At 47.9% G+C, this 20,320-nt stretch overlaps 3 protein-coding genes across 4 annotated transcripts in view; all 3 read right to left on the bottom strand.

Moving 5' to 3' along the window:
• Positions 1–154: 154 nt before the first annotated feature.
• On the bottom strand, positions 155–9,651 carry LOC139788442 (feather keratin Cos1-1/Cos1-3/Cos2-1). 2 transcript variants are annotated; one of them, XM_071728396.1, is made up of 2 exons: positions 9,632–9,651; positions 155–788 (listed from the first exon to the last, which is right to left on the bottom strand). In XM_071728396.1, exon 2 carries the CDS (start codon positions 765–767, stop codon positions 459–461), a length of 309 nt encoding a protein of 102 aa, XP_071584497.1. In that variant the 5' UTR covers positions 768–788; positions 9,632–9,651; the 3' UTR covers positions 155–458. The 2 variants fall into 2 exon arrangements, with proteins under 2 accessions (XP_071584497.1, XP_071584496.1); XM_071728395.1 differs by lacking the exon at positions 9,632–9,651 and adding an exon at positions 1,059–1,132.
• Positions 8,795–20,320, bottom strand: part of LOC139788444 (feather keratin Cos1-1/Cos1-3/Cos2-1-like) — a 42,274-nt gene continuing 30,748 nt past the window's right edge. The window contains exon 2 of the mRNA XM_071728398.1: positions 8,795–8,907. The gene's annotated coding sequence lies outside the window, so the exon portion shown is untranslated. The remainder of the gene's footprint in view (positions 8,908–20,320) is intronic.
• Positions 8,833–9,250, bottom strand: LOC139788443 (feather keratin Cos1-1/Cos1-3/Cos2-1-like). The gene has a single exon (XM_071728397.1). It carries the CDS (start codon positions 9,248–9,250, stop codon positions 8,942–8,944), a length of 309 nt encoding a protein of 102 aa, XP_071584498.1. The 3' UTR covers positions 8,833–8,941.

Genomic DNA, 20,320 nt, shown 5'->3' with positions numbered 1-20,320 from the left:
CAAGCCACCCATCCCTCATTCCCCCGCTTTTTTTACCATGTTTCCCAATGAAAAAATACAATGCAAGGAGCTGCACCCACCCCTTCCTTCACCTTTTCCCTTAGGCAGACTTGAAGAGTTCCAACAGAAGGAAAGAGCACGCAGAGGCTCGGTCTTGGATGCTGCACAACTTTAATGAGACAAGAAGAAAAAAAGGTGGCTCACAGAGAACCATTGGGGAGGCACCAGGGGCAGGCAATCAGTTGTGATGGAGCTCTTGCAGGGTGTTCTCCTGCCATGCCCTGATGAGGGAGGGAGGCCAGCAGTTCCCTGTCAGGCTGGCAGTGGAGGTCAGACACAGCAAGGGGGAGAGAGACAGTAGAGTGGAAGAAGGAGGTAATGGCATGAAGCTCTATTGCATGTTCAGCACCATGAACTGAGGTCCTGGGAGGTTCTTGCAAGGGACACTGCCAGCAGCTTTAGCATGGCCTACATCTGTTGCCACAGTAGCGGCTGGTGATGCAGGAGAGGTCCACACCCCCGGAGTTGATGGGCACTCCATCACAGCTGAGGATGCTGCCAACAGCAGCAGAGGTGGAGGAGCCCACCACGGTGTTCTGTGGGAAGGAGCTGAGGATGGGTCCGGGCAGGGTCACCACCACGGGGGAGGGCTCAATGACAACGGTGGAGCTCTGGCACTGCCTGCAACAGGGCTCATTGCAGCTGCTGGCCAGAGGGGTTGGGCCACAGGGCTGGCAGCAGGGCTGGCACTGGTTGTAGCAGGACATGTCTCTGGGAGAGACGTTCACCTGGGAGAGAGAGTAACGAAGAAGCAAAGCACAGGGATGCATGAGAATCAGGACTTCACACAATCACACTGGAGCCATGATATTTCAAGGCTCAGCATACACTGCCCAGCTCAAAGCCCAGGAGTCATCTCAACTAAGTCCCAGCCTCTTTCCATGAGAGTCCTCCTCTCTCCTCCCCTCTCCCATGAGAAGAAGCTCCCATATCACCTGAGACGTACATAGAAGAGAGAACTGATATAGAAAGAGGAGGAGAAGTGGCTTTGCACTCACCTGATTCCCAAGGAGAAGGAGGCAAGAGAAGTGGATGAGGGAGCAGAGAGCTGGGCTGCCTTTTATAGTAGCCCTGCACTGCCTCAGGCCCAGAGGCACCTGTTGGGAAGTAATGCTTCTCTGACAAGCTCCTTTCAAATGTAAAGCATCCTAGGTGACTTTTCATTTCCTGCCTTCTGCCACATGTTTTCCCATATGAAGTCTGCTGTAAGTGCCTGGACGAGAGGTATGAGGATTTGCGGGGCTGAATGTCATCAGTGGAGGAAATGTGGTCTCTTCCCCTGTGCTCTCTGTTTCTTTCTTTATGTTCCAGGAGAAGGGTCAAGACAACCTACCTGTCTGTGCAGGCCATTGTCCCCTTATCTGTCCTATTATAATGAAGTGGTGCTGGTGACTGTGATGGGACACAGGCTCCTCTTGTCCAGGCTAATGCCAGCTTATCAGTCTGCTGCTGAGTGAGGCAAAGACCTCTTTCCAAATGGGTGCTGGACTAAAAGGGCTTGTGTCCTGATGTTGCTCTATTGATGTCCGATGTAGGACAGTATGACCAACCAAATTTTGTAGGAGTGTACCTGAGGTGTGCTGCCTTCCCTTTGTTGGTCTTCCTGAGATCATTTCTAGATCTCTTTCTTAGGCAAAGCCACAACTCTCACTGACTCCTCCAGTTGAGTGTGGAAGGTCTTAAGGTGACTCAAATAATCCTTGACAAAGATACCAATAAAATGTGATTTTAATATAGATTTTTGAATGTATAGATTTTCATCAATGGAATTTGATGAAAAGTAGAGGAAGTAGATCACAGGGACTCAAGAGAAACAGCCTTCAGACCCAGCTAAAAGAAGACAAGGAATGAGCTTGAATGGGTATGTGGATGGAGGGTAGGAGTGAACAAGCTTTCACTGCCTGAGCTCAGTAGGTCTTTCTGTTATCACCCAAGACCACGGATCCTCACTACTCTGGAGCAAAGAGCCAGCTCATCTCCGACTCACCTTCTCTCTGTGGCAGACCTTCTTTTCTCTGCCATCTCCCTTGATCATCATCTTACAGCACTAAAAGGAGACCAAAGAGGAGGTTTTATCTGAAGGTAAGACCCTGTCCTAGAGGAGACCATGAGGGAGAAAAGGGGATTCCAATACACCTGATTGCCAGGAAGAGGTGACAGAAGTTGTTGAGAGAACAACGAGTTTAACTGGCATCACCCTGCCTCAAGCCCAAAAATAACCATTGCATAAACAATAATTTTTGTGTATGCCCCTAATGAATGAAAACACCATAGGTAATGACATGGCATGTGTTGTTATTTCCCTCTACACTGATTTGCATTTCCTGATTTCATGTCCATTCCCTCAGTAATGCTTCTTCTGAGTTCTGGCATGAGACACCCCAGCATTTCCATCAGAAGTATGCATCAGTGTGGGCTGAAGTCATGGGCTTAATGCCAGAGGTGTCAAGTGGGTTGTGTATCAGCCTGGGGCACTCTTTTCTTGTTTTGTTTTTTGGTTGGTTGGTTGGTTGGTTTGGTTTGGTTCTTGTTTTGTTTTTTATTTTTATTTTGGTTTGGTTTTGGTTTTTTTTTAAACTTGCTGACAGTAAGTTCTCGAGCTGTTTGCAACCCTGCAGACTTCACTTGAGTTTTTTGCTGAGACGTAATATTGTTCTCATGGTCATTACCAATGGGCATAAAAGAAGCACTAGGACTCAACTTTTTTTTATTTGTTTTTTTCCCCCCAAATATCTGTAAATATTTTTTAACCTATTGCTCTTACATACAATGAAGTGGCCTCTCTAGGGCAGAGTAGACCTCCGTCCACATACTGACTATACTCTTCTTGATGCACCTCAGGATGCCATTTGCTTTCTTGGACACAAAGCCACATTGCTGTCTCATGCTTAACTTGACCACTAGGACTCTCTGGTCCTTCTCTACAAGGCTGTTTTACAGCAGGTCAATCCTTAACCTGTTATTCCTTGGGGTTATTCCTCCCCTGATGTGGGACCCTACATTTACTTTCACTGAATGGAAGCACAGCCCCCTGGTATGTCTGCTACTCCTCCCAGTTTCATATCATCAACGAACTTGCTGAGGGTACACCCTGTCCCCTCATCCAGGTCATTTATGAATATGTAAAACAAAACCAGACCCAGTACTGACACTTGGGGAATACCACTTTGTCACTGTCTAGATTTACACCATAATTCAACACAGACTCTTTCAGTGCCTCAAAAGTGGTTTTCCTCTGATACATTTAGAGTAAATCTTTTAACCTCTAATTTATAGTTTTCTCTAGACTGCAAGAAGCTGGAGCAATTCCAGTCCCCTATATGACTCACAGAAATAACAGAGGCTATTTCAAGATAGTGCTAATGGCTTTGCAGGGCACCTGAGATATCATAAAGCTATAAGTGTGCATATGTTGTTGTGAAGCAAGCTACAGAAATGTTACTACTATACTCCAGGGTTGTGTACCCTTCAGCATGGTCCTAGGAGGCAGTGTCTTATTAATAAAATCACAAAGGAGATATCATCAGCTGGAGAAAAGAGTAAACTATACAACAAATCATTGTCTTGCAATGTTGATGTTGAGCATGCTGGATCTCTGGCCAAATTTTCCCCACAGAAATTTTTCCCCCTCTTGTTTTACATCTGAAATCCTTTTCCTGCACAGCCGCTGACCCTTGATTTCATCCAGGCACCACAGAGCAGATCACAGTCATCCACCAAGAAGGAGAAATCATAATCCAGCAGAGAGAGAGAGATACCTTCAAAAGAACCTCCACTTACAAGACAGGTAAGTACTAGAATGAACTGTTCACAGATGTTTTGCAGACTGTGGCCATGAAACTTTTTACTTTGACTGGACACAGAGCTGATCAGCCCAAATTATGCTCTGCAAAGTGTAAAACAGTAAAAGCAGAAAAGAGTAAAGGGAGCAGGACTTTTACCCCTCACCTTCGAAAGACAAAAGTTGTTGGCTGTAGAAGCAACAGCTGACACTGCTGGAGTAGGGGGGAACACAGCACAGCTGATCCAAGCATGCTAAGAACAAGCATTTCCTCCTCCCCATTTCCTTCTTTGTTACCCTTACAGAGTCATTTCCTGCAGCTAAGGTCTCTCGGGGCTCTTGCTGGGGATGTGTGGGTTCCTGAGTCTCCCTCACACATGCAGCAGGATTGGTCTCAGCATGCACCTCGGGTACCTCATCCTCGCGGCCTTCCTGAGGCAACCACTGGGTAGGCATTGGCTTTGCCTGTCAGCACAATTCCTCCTACACCCAGGAGACCCTCGCCCCTCCACAGTTCTCTGCAGGGACTGCTCTTGGATGATGGGCAAATGGTGGGAACCATCAGATCACAAGGGTGGTTTCACACCTGCTTTCTCAAGAAGCTGTTACTGATGGCCAAGAAAAGATGAGACTGAAACAGCTCCTCTTCTGATCACCTTAGACCTCTTCCCTTGCTTTTCTCTTGCCAACCATGTGCCTCTCTCTGCTGATCTGTCTGGTTTGAGTGTTTCACAGACACAACAGAAGCTCTGCTCTACCTCAGCAGCATGCATTTTCTGATGCACAGGACAACTGAAAGCTGACACAGGGACATGAAAGCTCTCTCACATCCCACTCACATTCATGAGGTGTTCCAGTCTCTCGCCTAGCTGGCACATGTCATGCAGCATGGCCTGGCTATCCATTCCTCCTCCATCTGTGCACTGCCTGGCTTCCTTTTCTCTGCTTTGACTTTGGAGACTTTATAGACTAAGACAAGGAATGTGGACTGGTATGAAACTTCTCCCAGAAGTTCTCATTTTCCCTCACCATGCTGGAGATGTGCTGGAGCCCAGAGGTTTAGGTTGGATATTAGGAAAAAATTATTTCCAGAGAGGGTAATCAGGCAATGGAATGTTCTGCCCAGGGAGGGGGTGGATTCTCTGTTCCTGGAGGTTTTTAAGAAGAGACTGAATGTAGCACTGAGTGCTATGGGCTGGGAACTATGGGGGGAGTGGATCAAGGGTTGGATTTGATGATCTCAGAGGTCCTTTCCAACCTGAATGATTCGTGATTCTGTGATTTCTTCCAGGCATCATGGGCAGATCAGTGTCACCCAGCAAGAAGGAGAAATTGCAAAACAACCTGCACTTAACAGGGCCCTAACTTTTATGGCCTCACCTGGTACCAGCAGAGGAGAGGCCAAGCTCCCCAGCTGGTCTCGTTTCAGGCAGCAGCTGGCTCCAAGCACAGAGGCTGTCTCACCACCTTGCTGAATACCACAGGGAAATACAGCCTCCTGCAGCTGGAGTAGGTCGAGGGCTCTGACAGTGCCTTGTACCTCTGTGCTGTGGGTGACACCCTGGTGCAGGGAGCTTCTTTGGCTGTGCAACAACCCGGGGGAGGGAGGGACTGTGTCTGTGCAAGGCTGAGCTGGGGGGAGGGGACCCTCAGCTCTCCCCTGGCAGCACTGCTTCCCCTGTGCATCTGCAAACCAAGATCCTTTTTCAGTAGGGTCCCTTTTCTATGGCTTGAGAGGCAGCAGAATGTGGCAAAAGGTCTCAGGTCTCATTCTTTTCTCTGTGGGAAGTGTGGGTACTCTTTGCAATGGCTCTGGTGAAGTGACAGGCAGTGCAGAAGACTGGTGCTGTTTGTGCAATGGTTCCTTCTTGATGCTCTTTGCTTTACACCTTTCTCCACTGCACATTGTTCTTCAGGTACTCCTGCCGGGCAGAGAGTGCCTGCTCTTGGACTTGTGTCTCAATGGACACAATTCAAAGTGAGGTCAGTAACAAACCAAGGGGCAATGCTGTTTCCTGGAAGTACATGATTGCAATTATTTTGGATAACATATGGAATGACCTTGTGGACTCTCCATATGGTGCATGGCTGTGTGCTGGGATCTGGAGGGCCTGTTCTCCCCACTACACTCTGCTGGTCCTTGGAGGTCTTCTCATGGTGTATCTCATTGCCTGCCCTCAGCACTGCCTCATTTCTTCTGCAGTGGGACCAGGAGAGCTCTGTCCAAGAACTCACTGGGAGAGCACATCACCAGAGGTGGGAATGAGGCCCTGCCAGGGGAAGAGCTGGCTCAGGGGAAAGATGTGTTATGTCTGGCAGGAGGCCAAGTACCACAGAAGAGCCATAGGTGATGGGATGCAGGGAGGCAACCAGGAGGTTCCAAGGCCTCCTTGGAATTAATTCCCGCAAGAGAGGCCAAAGACAAAAGAAAAGGCTTTTCCAAATAGATTGAAAACGAAACTAACACTGGAGGCAATACAGTCTGTCTTTTGAGTGAGCTGGGTGCCCCAGTGACAGAGGATATAAAGAAGGCAGAGTTATTGAATGCCTTCTTTGTCTCTGTTTATGCTACTGGAGACTGTCCTCAATACTCTTAGACTGGTGAGGCCTCAGAGGAAGTCAGGATAAAGGAGTAGTTTGCCATGGTTGATGAAGACTCATTTAGGATCAGCTAAGCAATCTGGAAAGCCATAAATCTGTGGGTCCTTATGAGATGCAACAGTTAGTGCTTTGGGAGCTGGTGGAAGTTCTTGCTAGGCCAGTCTCCATCATCTTTGGTAGGTCATGAGGAACAGGAGAGGTACCTGAAGACTGGAGGAAAGTAAATGTCACTCCAGTCTTCAAAAAGGGCAAGAAGGAGAACCCTGGAAACTGCAGACCAATCAGCCTCAACTCCATCCATGTGTAGGTGATGGAACAACCTATCCTTGGCACTGTCTCTAGGCATACCATGGAGAAGAAGGTCATTAGGAGCCCATGGTTTTACCAAGGGGAAGTCATGTTTAACCAAACTGATAGCCTTTTGTGAAGATATACCAGGCGTTACATAATGGTAGTACAGTGGATGTCATTTATCTAGATTTCAGTAAAGTATTTGCAACCATCTCCCATGCTATCCTTGCAGCCAAACTGAGGAAGTGTGCTCTGGATGATCACGTAGTGAGGTGGTTTGTGAAATGGTTAAAGAAGTCAGAGAGTTGTGGTGAATGGGACAGAGTCTAGTTGGAGGCCTGTATCTAGTGGAAATCTCTCAGGGGTCAGGACTGGGACCAGTACTATTAAACATATTCATCTGTGACCTGGATGAGGGAACAGAGTGCAGTGACAGCCAGTTTACTGGTGACACAAAACTGGGAGCAGTGGCTGACACACCAGAAGGCTGTACTGCCATTCAGAGAGACCCACACAGACTGGAGGGCTGAGGAGGGAGAAATTTGATGAAATACAGCAAGGGCAAGTGTAGAGTCTTGCATCTGGGAAAGAACAACCCCCTGTACTAGTATTGGCTGGAAACTGACAATTTAGAGAGCAGTGCAGAGGAAAGAGATCTGGTGCACAGAAGGATGACCATGAGCCAACAATGTACCCTTGTGGCCAAGAAGGCCCATGGCACCTGGGGTGCATTAGAAGGGGGGTGGTCAGTAGGTCAACAGAGGTTCTCCTTCCTCTCTACTCTTCCCTGGTGAGGCCACATCTGGTATATTGTGTCCAGTTCTGCACCCCTCAGTTCCAGAAGGACAGGGAACTGCTGGAGAGAGTCCAGAGCAGAGGCTGAAGGGAGTGGAACATCTGGTGAGGAAAGGCTGAGGGAGCTGAGGGACTCTGCAGCTTCGAGAGGAGAATGTGGGGGGAGCTGAGGAATGGTTATAAATATGTACAGGTGAGTGGCAGGAGGATGGAGCCAGACTCTGCTCAGGGATGTCCAGAGACAGGATGAGGAATAACAGGTGCAAGCTGAAGCATATGAGGTTCCACATAAACATAAGGAAAAGCTCCTTCACTGTGAGGTTGACAGAATATTGGAACAGGCTGCCCAGTGAAGTTGTGGAGTCTCTCTTTCCTTCTCCGGAAAAATTCAAAACCTTCCTGGACATGTTCTTATGTGACTTACATTAGGTGATCCTGCTCTGGCAGGGTATTGGACTCAATGATCTTACCCATGAAAATCTGTGATTCTGTGATTCAGTTATTGGGCATTGGATGCCTCCATGTGTGGCCTGGCCAGGGTGACATCAACATCAGTCATTGAGATGTATCCTTTTGTGCAGTCTTCTGACTGAACCACTTTTCCCAACATAAAACTATTCAAACCATGAAGAACTGCCTTCTGCACAGGCTTGTCAGCTGCTGACCTCTCAGAACCTCCAGCAGCATCAGTCTCCTCTCTGGGAGATAGCAGTGGCTGGGCCACCATCTGCAGGACATGCTCTAAGGCCAAGGGGCACTACCTAAACAAACATGCAAGAATGCCAGAGCCTGATCACCACTGGTTTTAGAGGAGCTCAGTATGTCTTCATCATCTCCTAGAGACTGGAGGGGACCATTGCCCTGTGTCCCACCCTTGCTTTCTCTGAGACATAGGACAGGTCCCCTTGTGCTCTCACCTCACTCCCCGACAACTAAGGAAGTGCCTTTCTTCCTTGGAAATAGAAAAAATGCTCACCAAGAAAAGGATTACATGGAGGCAGAGGCTGGGATGCAGAAAACTTTAATGGTTCTGAAGAGGGAAATGAGTTCCCTGAAAGAGGAGGTTGCTGGTAGTGGGAAATCCCTGGCAGATGCAGAAAGTATGTGCCCACCACTCACAGCAGAGAACCCACAGGATATCCATGTGCCTTCCCACACAGGGAGAGAGGTCAAGAGATACCCCAGGAGGGCTTTCAGGGTTCAGAAGTACAGAAGGTAAGAAAGAGATGGGGAGAGAGATTGAAGTCATGAACTTTGATTTTTGTCCATGTTTTCAGCTGCCTCTTCTTTAGGAGGGCAGCACTGGATGCTCAGTCTCTCTGAAAACCATGATCGAGAGCTCTGTTCTCGGTCCAGAATCACCTTCTGATTCTGGGGTTCTGGGGGTTCTTATCTGGTCTGTCACCAGAGGCTCTAGCAAGGGGAGCACCTTCTGCCACAGTAGCGGCTAGAAATGCAGGAGAGGTCAAGACCACCAGAGCTGATGGGCACTCCATCACAGCTGAGGATGCTGCCAACAGCAGCAGAGGTGGAGGAGCCCACCACGGTGTTCTGTGGGAAGGAGCTGAGGATGGGTCCGGGCAGGGTCACCACCACGGGGGAGGGCTCAATGACAATGGTGGAGCTCTGGCACTGCCTGACACAGGGCTCATTGCAGCTGCTGGCCAGAGGGGTTGGGCCACAGGGCTGGCAGCAGGACTGGCACGGGTTGTAGCAGGACATGTCCTGGGATGGAGGTGCAGCTGGGGACAGAGTAAAGAGAAACCGGAGCACAGGGTCATGTGAGGAATAGTCTACCACAAGACCACTGTCCTACCATGAGTATTCCAGAGGCACCTGCTGAGCTGGGAGACAGAAAGTGGTCACTGAAGAAAAAGGATTCCTTGGCCTCATCCTAGCACAGGACTGCAAAGTGTCACCAGGCCCAATGAGGCTGCTGCCTATTTCTTCAACTAAGAGCTCACTCAGACACATCACTCTCTGACTGAAATCTTCACCCATCTTCAAACCCTCATGACAGGTAGCTCTATGACCTAGTATAAGTTGGAGTACCAGACATCTGTATGACCAGAAAAGGTCATGGGGAAAGACCTTCACACTCACCTGGTTCCCAAGAAGAAGGAGGTGAGAGAAATGGCTTGGATAATAAAGAGTTGTGCTGGCTTTTATGGTGGCCCTGACCTGTCCCATGCCCAGAGGTAGCTTCACTCCCAGAGGAAGTGGCAATTTTCTAAGGTGCTCATGAGGGATGGAAAATATCCCAGGTAATGATATGGCCTCAGTGGTTGTTTTCCCAATTCTACCTTTTCATTTCCTGGCTAATGCTATACCCATTCCCTAGCAAAGGCTTCTTCTGAGAGGCCCCAGGATTTCCAGGGCAGGAATGTGTCACTGTCAGCAGAAGCCTCAGCTCAAGTTCTGAATGGATGCAGTGCAGACAAGTGATGTTGGCCTGGGGCACGCTGGTGGGGTTGCCAGTGGCCAAATTGACAGGAAGGTCCACAGCCACTACCAGCCCCACAATCCTTGGCTGGTCATCCAAGGTCTTCTTTTCATGAAGACTTGCTGTGTCTTTCTCTTTCCTTTCTTCCTTTTCTTCCTCCTCCCTCCCAACTTGTTCCCATGTTCACTTGTGCTCTGCTTCCCAGGTGGACCGCACTGCTGGGATTTCGATTCTCTTCCTCCTAAAGGTGTCCAAATAACTTTGGACAGGAGCAAACACTGAAACAGGTCTTCTGGTAGAGCCTGTGGTCCTGTGAGGGACCCACACTGGAGTGGTCTGTTCCTGAACGACGACATTCCATGGAAAGGGCACATGCTGGAGTGTTAATGGAGAATTGAAGTCCATGGGATGGACTTACACTAGAGACGTCTGTGAAGGAGAGTCTCCCATGGGAGAGACCCCATACAGGAGCTGGGAAAGAGAGAGGAGGAAGGAGCAGCAGAGACAACATGTGATGACCCTACCACAACCCCAGTCACTGTTCCCTGGTTCACCTGGGGTGGAGGAGAAACAAAGAATTGGGACTGAATCTGAGCCCAATTGAAAGGTGGTGGTTGGGGGGAACATGTTTTAGGATTTCTTTTATATCTCATTATCCTACTCAGGTGTGGTTCGTAATAACTTAAATCTGTTTCCTCAAGTCAAGTCTGGTGTGCTCATGATGGTGACTGGGTGTTGGGAAACTGTCTGGAAAACTGTTGGGAAACAGACATGTGAGCAATCCTGACTCTTTAGCTTTAGCTAGAGTAAACTAAGGGCCTTAAGACCCAGTTGCAAGGTTACTGAAAGATGAGCTATGGGAAAAAGATAAGGGAACTGGCAGTAGAAAAGAAGAATAACAGAATAATGAGGTAGCCAGCAAAAGTTCTGTGAGAACAGAATTTGTGGCCAAGATATAGCCACCTGCAAGATATCGTTATATAAACAAAGGCTCTATATAAAGCGAGTGTCCACTGTTAATAAACGACTTCACTTTAACCATATTGGTGACTGCGTGTCGTCCTTTAAGCCTCCGCGGATTTTTTCCCACAACTGGGGAGTGATCTCCACATCTTCTTAGTCATTAGGAATATGTTCTGGGTTGATATGGTACCATATTTTGGGGAGGGGGAGGGGCCCCAGGGCTGGCTCCTATGAGAAGCTGCTGATAACTCTCCTGGTTCCAAATTGTCCAGCATGTCTAGCTTCTGTTGAGGCCATCAGTGACAATGGATGTGCCTCTGTGACTGACATATTCAAGAAGTGGAAATGAGTGGTGATAAGACTTCAGGGCAGAGGAGAAGGAGGGGGTAGAGAGAACAACACCAGGAGAGAGAGCAGTTCCAGGGAATAGAGAGATACCAGAGAGGAGAGCAATGCTGGAGCAGAGAGACCCAGGTCACTGAGGAAGAGGAGGGAGAAAGTGCCATGAACAGTAGTGCCTCTACATCCTGTAGTGAGATGAAGGCTGTTCCCGGTAACCCATGGAGGAGCACAGCAGAACAGACCCTGAAGAACCACAGTAGAACAGTTCTGAAGCAGTCCATGAAGGATCCTGTCTGAGCTATTGTGGACCTGCAGCCTTTGGAGGACCCCGTGCCGAGGAAAGTGACTGTGGCCGAAATGGTCTGTGGCTCCACAGACCACCTGTGTTGGAGCAGTCTGGTCCTGAGGGACTGTGCCTTGCGGGTGGGACTCACACTGGAGTGTTTCATAAAAGACTTTATCTCATGGGAAAGACATAAAATTGGAGTGTGTGAAGACTGTGAGGAATCCTCCCTGAAGAGGAGACAAAACACAGTCTGTGACAGACAGACAATAAACCCTGTTTCTCTGTACCACTTGGGGTACAGAGGGGGGGGGAGGAGGTAGAGATATTGCGAAGTAGGGAGGTGTGGGGTAAAGTATTTAAGCTCTGTTTTTGTTTTATCTTTGTCCTCTTTTGTTTTGATTTATAATAAATTAAATTTATTTTTTCCCCAAGTTGAGTCTGATTTTCCCCTGACTGTAACTGGTGTATAGAACCCTCACAGTCCTTTTCCTGACCCACCAAATTTGAGGTGGATTTCATCCTCATCATGTCAAAATGGGAGAGGGGAAGTGAGCAGCCGTGTGGTTCTTTGGAGTCAGCTCAAACCATGGCAGAATGGGAGCAAATAGCTTCTGCATTTCCAGAAGACAAGACTGAGGTAGAAAAGTTCCTGAAGACTCCTCTGAAGTCCAGCCCTCTTGTTCAGGAACTGCTTGATAAAGTGCATCCGCAGTATTGGAAAATGCTCAAGTGCTCCTCTGCAAACTGGAGCAGCAAAAGTATATTCTTTCTTGGGAAAGCCAGGGAAGCTTTCTGTACAGAAGAGATGTCACTCGAGGGTCCACCTTGCCTGATATAGAAGAGTGTGTCTTTCAGTCCTGTGGCCTATCTAACTTGAGAACATGTAGAGACTGGAATGTTTTTATGGAAATCAGTGATGAATGTCTCATCTTCTGTCAGGGGTCATATAGCAACCCAGGTTTTCTGGTATCAGCTACAAGTGCCTGAGGAGGGCTCAGAAGCATCATACACTCCACCTGATGAGAGGACGTTGCCTAGAACCCAGGGGCACACCCCGTAAGGTTTGCTATTGGAACTAAAATATTCATATAATCATGGACTCATAAGATGGTTTAGGCTGAAAGTGACCATTAAAAGATTATCCAGTGAAGTCCTCTCTGCCATGGCACATTCTGTATTCACAAAATCTTCACTTTGTAGTGTCCATCCAAAAACCATGCAGTAGAGCAGGCTGGGCTGCACTGAACTACAAGAGTGAACACTTACCAGTGGGGTTGTAATTATTTACAGAATACATTTACGATAATCACTGAATGAGGTGCTGGTCTGGGTCTTCTGAAACACATTTTCAGTAGGTGTGGTCATGGAGAAAACTCCATATTTTATAAAATGCATCAACATCTGATAATTCTGTACTGGATTGTGAGAATATGTTTTAAAATCTGTTCAAAGATTGTTATGGTGATGCAGGAAAAAAAAGACCCAGTGGTATCCAGAGACCATGCAAGGAGGAGATTCCATGCAAGGAGTTGCTTCCTCAGGAAAACAATATCCAGAGCATTGTGGTTTTAAAAGGTCACAATGCTTTAAGGAAAGAGAGCCCTGTTTTGAGGGTAATCACATGAGTCAAAAACCACTGTGTTGTTCTGATGTGCCAAGAAAGTGCTCAACAGTGCTGTTGTCTCAAATGGGACAAAATGGGAGACAAGATTTATATGTATAGAAGAGAGTTTATTACAAAGGGTCTTAAAAGCTTGGGTAGCAGAACAAGGTGTTAGGATAAAAACCAAGATGGTGTCTTAGTAATAAAATATGCACATCATCAGATATTAGGATAGCTGTTCCACAAGGTTAATTGAGAGCTCTCAAATTACTTATCAGTAGGTTTATACAAGCTCTAGAACAATTATTATAGCAATACCTAAAGGCACTATAATACAATGACTGCAATTTTGTAAGGATCCTAAAAACTTAAAATATTCATACATTGGGATTTGATACTTCTGATACTTCTTACTACTTTTGATACTTCTTACCCCTCAATGGCTATGGCCAGGTATCCCTTTTCCTTCTTCTCAGGATCAATCACGTGAGCAGGCATCACCATTGGAGGGAGAAGGTCCAGCACACCTTCAATTCTTATATTTATCTGTCCTTATCTTTATCTTCTTACTATGTTTAACTTCTCCTATTGTCTTTGCTTAGCCTAGCCGGACCCAAACTGAGCCCCATGTTTTTCAACACAGGAGAGCAGCTGGCACCACAGGTATCAACTTGGCCTCTGGCTGGTACTTCCTAAACTGTTACCTGTTCAGAGTCTGCTGCTCTGACCTTTGCTTTCTGTGGAAACTCTCCAATTCCAGGCTAAGGGCAGTGAAGCTGAGATCAAAGAGTAAGAATCTGAAAGACAAAGAACTGAATCATAAAGGGAAACTGAGGTAGGCCCCCTGAGGTGGAGCATCCTGCTACCACTCTCCAGGCTTGTTATAGAGATGTGTATTCACCACAATGCTCACTGCTCTTGGTGAAATATGGACAGTTTCTTGAAAAGAGCCAGTTGCTTGAAATGTTTCCCTGATGTAGGGCTCTGCTGAGAAAAAAAAAAAAAAAAAAAAAAAAGAGAGAAAAAAAGAAAAAAGAAAAAAAGAAAAAAAGAAAAAAGAAAAAGAAGAAAAAATAAGAAAAAAGAAAAACAAAAAATAAAAATAAAAATTAAAAAAAAAAGAAAAAAGAAAGGGAAAAAACAAAACAAAACAAAAAGCAGCCTGCTGTAGCTGGTACTAATGGTATCTTGTAAACACAAATCCTCTGTGGAGGACAGCAGTGATGGGGGTTTCTGGTTACGCGACATAGTCCAGGGTCAGAATCACAGAACCATCTGGGTTGGAAAGGACCTCTGAGATCAAGTCCAACCCTTGATCCACTACCCTCGTGGTTCCCAGACCATGGCACTCAGTGCCACATTCAGTCTCAAAAACCTCCAGGGATGGAGAATCCACCCCCTCCCATTCCAATGCCTGATCACCCTCTCTGGAGAGAATTCCTTCCTAATATCCAACCTAAACCTCCCCTGGCAGAGCTTAAGCCTATGGCCTCTTGTCTTACTGAGAGCTGCCTGGGAGCAGAGACCAACACCCCCAGCCGCAACCCCCCCCGGCTCCAACCTCCTTTCAGGGAATTGTAGAGTGATGAGGTCTCCCCTGAGCCTGAACACCCCCAGCTCCCTCAGACATTCTTCATAGGACTTGTGCTTGGGACAAGGGGGTATTTCTGAGCAAAGGTGGAGCAAGGCAAGGACTGATGGTCACTGGCTGAAGAGTAACTAAGGTTTCCAGAGGCAGTGTCTGGAAGAGGACTTGGTGCACTGTGTCCTACCTTCCTATACCTCTAATAATGATGAAGAGTCCCCCCTGTTCCTGTTTAAGTTCCACTCAAAACAATGGGATTATCCCTCAGCAGTCAGGATGCAGATGGAAAGATCACCATGGACACAGGGAGGTTGCATCAATATTTTAATGAATGTAGAGAGGGAAAGGAGGTCACTCAAAGCTTGAGAAAGAGCAGGAGCAGTCAGGAAGCAGTTCCTCTTTTGCTGTGCCAGAATTCCCACAGGATACCTGTAGATTTGCCTGACACAGCGTAGCATGTCAGCCATAGCTGCTTTCTGGACTCTTCACAACAGGTTTGTGGGAAACACAAGACAACAATATAAGGAGAGCAGAAGAGTGAGAAGAAGACAGGAGAAGGAGACATTGTCCATCTTTTCAGAGTCCATATTGTAACCTTCCATCCAGCTGGACATGACCAGCTGATCTTCAATCAACAGCATGAAGTGTGCTGTACTCAGAACACCATATTCTGAGTCAATGGGGGTCCTTGTTCAAAGCAGTTGTAAGCACCTTTAGCAGGGTGGGCATCTGTTGCCACAGCAGCGGCTGGTAATGCAGGAGAGGTCCACACCCCCGGAGTTGATGGGCACTCCATCACAGCTGAGGATGCTGCCAACAACAGCAGAGGTGGAGGAGCCCACCACGGTGTTCTGTGGGAAGGAGCTGAGGATGGGTCCGGGCAGGGTCACCACCACGCGGGAGGGCTCAATGACAACGGTGGAGCTCTGGCACTCCCTGCAACAGGGCTCATTGCAGCTGTTGGCCAGCGGGGTCGGGCCGCAGGGCTGGCAGCAGGGCTGGCACGGGGTGTAGCAGGACATGTCTTGGATGCTCGAGGTTCACCTGGGAGAGAGGGCAAGGAGGAAGCATATTGTATGGGGAGATGCAAGGAGCAGCCTGTCACCACACCATGAGGAAACCAGAGAACATGAAGGCCTAGGAGGCAGAGACTGCATAGAGGCATGAGAGCTTTTTGCCTCCATCTTGCAGAGGCCCAAAAAGAACCACCATGTCTTATTTGGCGAAAGCCTCACTCATAGAAAAGGAGGCAAGAGAAGTGGGTGAGAGAGTGAGGAGCTGGGCTGACTTTTATCATGGATCTTTCCTGCCCCAGGCTTCCAGAAGCATCCCTTGGAGATGTGGCTATTTGCTAACAAGCTCATCTTGAATGTAAACATCCCAGCTAATGCTGTAGGCTGTTTTGGATTCCTGAATTGCTGTCTTTTCACTTCCTGTGTTATGCCTGGGCACATTCTTCAGTGGAGGCATCTTTTGCAGGACAGGGTAAGAGGCCTAAGCATTTCTGAAGAAAAAAAAATCAGTGTGGGCAGGAGATTCACCTCATATGTTGTAAGAGTCCAGTAAAGGCCACTGATGTCTGCCTGGGGCACTGTTTTAGGGGGTTTTTTTTCTGGTTCTGTTGACAAGAGGCGGCTCAGCTTCTCTATTTGACCTAGCAGTGTTCCCAGGAAAAATTCTGCTGGCTGTTTTTTCCTACTTCTGCTCAACACCAGGGAAGGTTCATGGGGGAGGGATGCAGCATCCTTTTCAGATCTCAGAAAGAGAGACCTGGCAGGACACAACATAGTAAACTGGTTGTTTCAGTAAGGTAGACTAAATCGAGCAATACAGACAGTGAGTGAACCTTACATCCATTCAGATGGTGGGGGGGTGGGAACCCTGCACTTGTTAAGCATCGGAATAACCCATGTAGATTTTCCAGTGATACACTGTACAGATTGTGTCCATAGAGAACTTCTGCTTCCCTCCCATGACACTGTGCTTTTTATTTGATGTTACCAAAAAGAAAGTCCATCCTCTTAAACAGTGGAAGGTTATTTCTGCCCTAGCACCCACAACATGGAGTGTAGAATGGCACAGCCACTCCAACACATTCTGTTCTATTCATGCTGATTGATATTCAGTCCTCTCTGCTTCTCAGAGCAAGGTGTAATAGAGCAGATATGTCTTGCCCAAGGACACTGACTCCTTGAATGTGCTGTTTCCTTTATTTCTTCCTTGATACCCAAACACGGCCAATACCATATTTAGGCCTTGTCTTTCTTCTAAATGCTTCGGAATCCCTGCTGGGGCGTCCCCAGGCTAAGTTGGTCCCCCCAGGGCAAAGCTGGTCATGGAAAAGATGTGAGCAGACACCACCGAAGGCAGTAGCACCTGGTAGCCTCAGTTCCCTTCCATAGCTCTCTGGGTCCGGCGCGGGGACGCGGCGGTGTATTACTGTGCCGTGGGAGACGCGGCGAGAGGGTCCGGGGCTGTGGCCGCGCAGGAACCGCGGCGGGCGGGGCCGGGAGTGTGGGGAGGGGGGACAGTCCCGGGCGGGACCGCCAGGGGGCGCTGCCGCTCCGCCCGGCGCCGGGGGGTCCCCTCAGTTCACAGCCATTCCCTTCGCAGCCTCCCGGGAGATGCTATTCCCAGACAAGTGGGGACAAAACCTGATAGCTGAGTGAGCAGGGAGTAGAAATCTGCAAAGCAGAGGAATGCACTCAGTGTTCTCCCAGGAACAGGGGGTATGTGTGATTCTGGGTAGGGTATTTACAATAAGTGCTCTTCCCAGAAACACTTGAGAAAGGAAAGGAAGTCTCTGTCAGGAGAGAGAGAGTGAGAAACTCTTTTCAGACATTACTGGAGAACAAGGACCTTATTGGCTCTACAGAAGGCCTGTCTCCATCATCATGAGAGGTAAACCCCTTTTCTCTCTGGGTTCTCCATGGCAGGAGAAGTTCTCCATGGACACTCCTCCCTTGCCTGGGCCTGGTTAGGGTTGTGATGTCCAGGAGGAACAAACAGCAGGAGAACTGCCTGCAGCCTCCTATTACCTGGCAGCAGAGTGCTTGACCTCTTCCTTTGGGCTCTCACCTGAATTTTCAGGTCTCACAAGCCCCTTTGACAGTGACACCTGGAGCTGAGAGGCAGCACTTCTACACCAGGGTCTGTCTGCCTGGGAGGATGCTCAAGCATCAAAATATTTTATATTTTGCTTGTGAGGAAATATTAGCCCCTGCACATATATGTTCCACAAATTGCAAAAGTAACCAGCTTTATGGTTTACGCAAATTACAATGGTTTATTTAGGGGAAAACAACACAACACCTACAGGAGTCTTGGGAGAAAATGCAGGGAAAACAGGTCTTTAAACTAATGAATCACCCCCAGGAGAAACTTTTAAGGAAAAAAAGGAGAAGAAAGGGAACAGATTATCATTCTTTTCAGCTTCTGAAGTATCGACACCAGCATCGCTGTGTCTTTGAAGTCACTGGTGGTGCTGATGCTGCTGACTTCTGCTTCTCTCTCACTGCTTTTTGATGCTGATTTTCTCCTTTTTCCTCTCAATATTTATAGTAAAAATTCCTTCTTCTCACCAATTGTTGCCAGAGGCTGCAAATTGGTAACTGCAGGCCTTCCCTTTGGTATTCAGGTTTTCCTGGAATTCTTTAGTTCTTGTATTTGATACTAATTTGCATTACCTATCGGACAACTCTATCATGAGCCATTCTGATTAGCATTTTATTTTTTAGTCCTGTCAGAGGAGTGGGGTTCTTTGATGAGATTGGCCTTGATACATTTTAAGGAGTGTAAACAGGGAAAGATGATGTCATGTGTGGAGGAGAGATCCTTTGATGGAAATAACTGTGATACATTTTAAAGACTATAAACAGAGAAACGGTGCCTCTGTTGCCTCATGCCAGCTTGGGTGTAATTTTGCTCATTCAAGAGACAATATTTTATTTTCAGTGTACAGCTGAACTGACTAACCCCAGCAAGACCCATCAGAAAGACACAAGACTCTCCGTACATTGTACAGAAAGCACAAGACCGCCCTGTTGTGGAGATGTTCAGAATGTCATTGGCTGAGGGAGCCTTAGGTGTTGCTGCTGAAGGAGGGGGGAAACACAGAAGGAGCATTTCAAGCACAGGAAGAACAGATCACTTCTCTTCCCCACTCCTCCAACAGCATCGTTTCCAGCAGCTCTGTTATCTCAGGGCTGGGAGGTGTTTTTCTGACTCTCACTCCACAAACAGGCAGGTTGGTCTCAACATGTACCTCAGGTACCTCATCCTCCTTGCCTTCCTGGGGCAGCTGCTGGGTAAGTCCTGCCTTTCCCTCAATGCACACCTCTTCTTCTCCCCTGGAAACTCTTCACAGCCTTTTCAGGATCCTGTGGGAATTACAAGAAGTTAACAGGATGAGTCAGGCTTGGCTTTCTAGATACTTCCCCTCTGGAATCCTTGAGCAACCTCAACAAGGCCTATGAGAAGAAATTCTCTTGAATTGCATGGAGATGATGCCAAATAACATCTGATATTTGTGGTTTTGCACCAGTGCTCTCAAGACACTGATATTCATGTTAAGGAGAAAGAAAGAGAGGAGAGATGCCTCAGACCTTTCAATCCAGCTCTCTACCTCACCCCTCCTATCCACCTTCTGTCACCACCAGAGGTCTCAACTGTCTCTGGAGCCTTAACCTTTTCCTTTCCCAGTGAAATAAAAAAAGTTCTGTCAAAGCTGCTGCCTCACAGATAGTACCTGTCTGTGGCTGGCTGCCATGGCCTCCAGTCTCCTCCTGTCTCTCAGGTCAGCCAGTACTCCCTCCTTTCAACATTGTGTTTGACAGGGATGAGGAAGGCAGATGAAACTTTTTGCCATAGTACCTTGTGCCCTGCTATCTGCTGTCAGGGTTCTGATGCCAGGATGCAATCTTCAGGCATGTCAGGCTGGTCCCTGGTCCTCTTGGCAGTCAGAGACCAGGGAGGACAAAGAGCAGGGACACAGAATTGCACTCCTCAGGGTCCATACTGTGTGAGAGCTCTAATCACCTGCCCAAAACCACTCTCCCTCTGGCTGTGCATTGGACTCAGGGCTTTCATACAGGGCAAAGGACAGAGAGCATTCTCCATCAGGGTTTTGCATCCACTTATTATTTGCTTTCCAGAGGCTTTCTCTGCAGAACCACTGACCTTCACTTTCTTCCAGGCACCATCGGGCAGACCACTGTCACCCAGCAAGAAGGAGAAATCGCAATACAGGAAGGAGGCACCTTTCAGACCACATGCATGTACCAGACACCTACTTTTGAAAGCTTGCAGTGGTACCAGCAGAGGAGAGGCCAAGCTCCCCAGCGGGTCTCGTTTCAGGCAGCAGCTGGCTCCAAGCACAGAGGCTGTCTCACCACCTTGCTGAATACCACAGGGAAATACAGCCTCCTGCAGCTGGAGTAGGTCGAGGGCTCTGACAGCGCCTTGTACCTCTGTGCTGTGGGTAACACCCTGGTGCAGGGAGCTTCCTTTACTGTGCAACAACCCGGGGGAGGGAGGGGCTGTGTCTGTGCAAGGCTGAGCTGTGCAAGGCT

This window comes from Heliangelus exortis, chromosome 29, assembly GCF_036169615.1.
Source record: "Heliangelus exortis chromosome 29, bHelExo1.hap1, whole genome shotgun sequence".
Classification (NCBI taxonomy): Eukaryota; Metazoa; Chordata; class Aves; order Apodiformes; family Trochilidae; genus Heliangelus; species Heliangelus exortis.
This window is presented reverse-complemented; position numbering and strand designations above follow the sequence as displayed.

Excerpts from the sequence above, each read along its gene's own strand:
- LOC139788442 (XM_071728396.1), bottom strand. The coding sequence starts at position 767 with ATGTCCTGCTACAACCAGTGCCAGCCCTGCTGCCAGCCCTGTGGCCCA.
- LOC139788443 (XM_071728397.1), bottom strand. The coding sequence starts at position 9,250 with ATGTCCTGCTACAACCCGTGCCAGTCCTGCTGCCAGCCCTGTGGCCCA.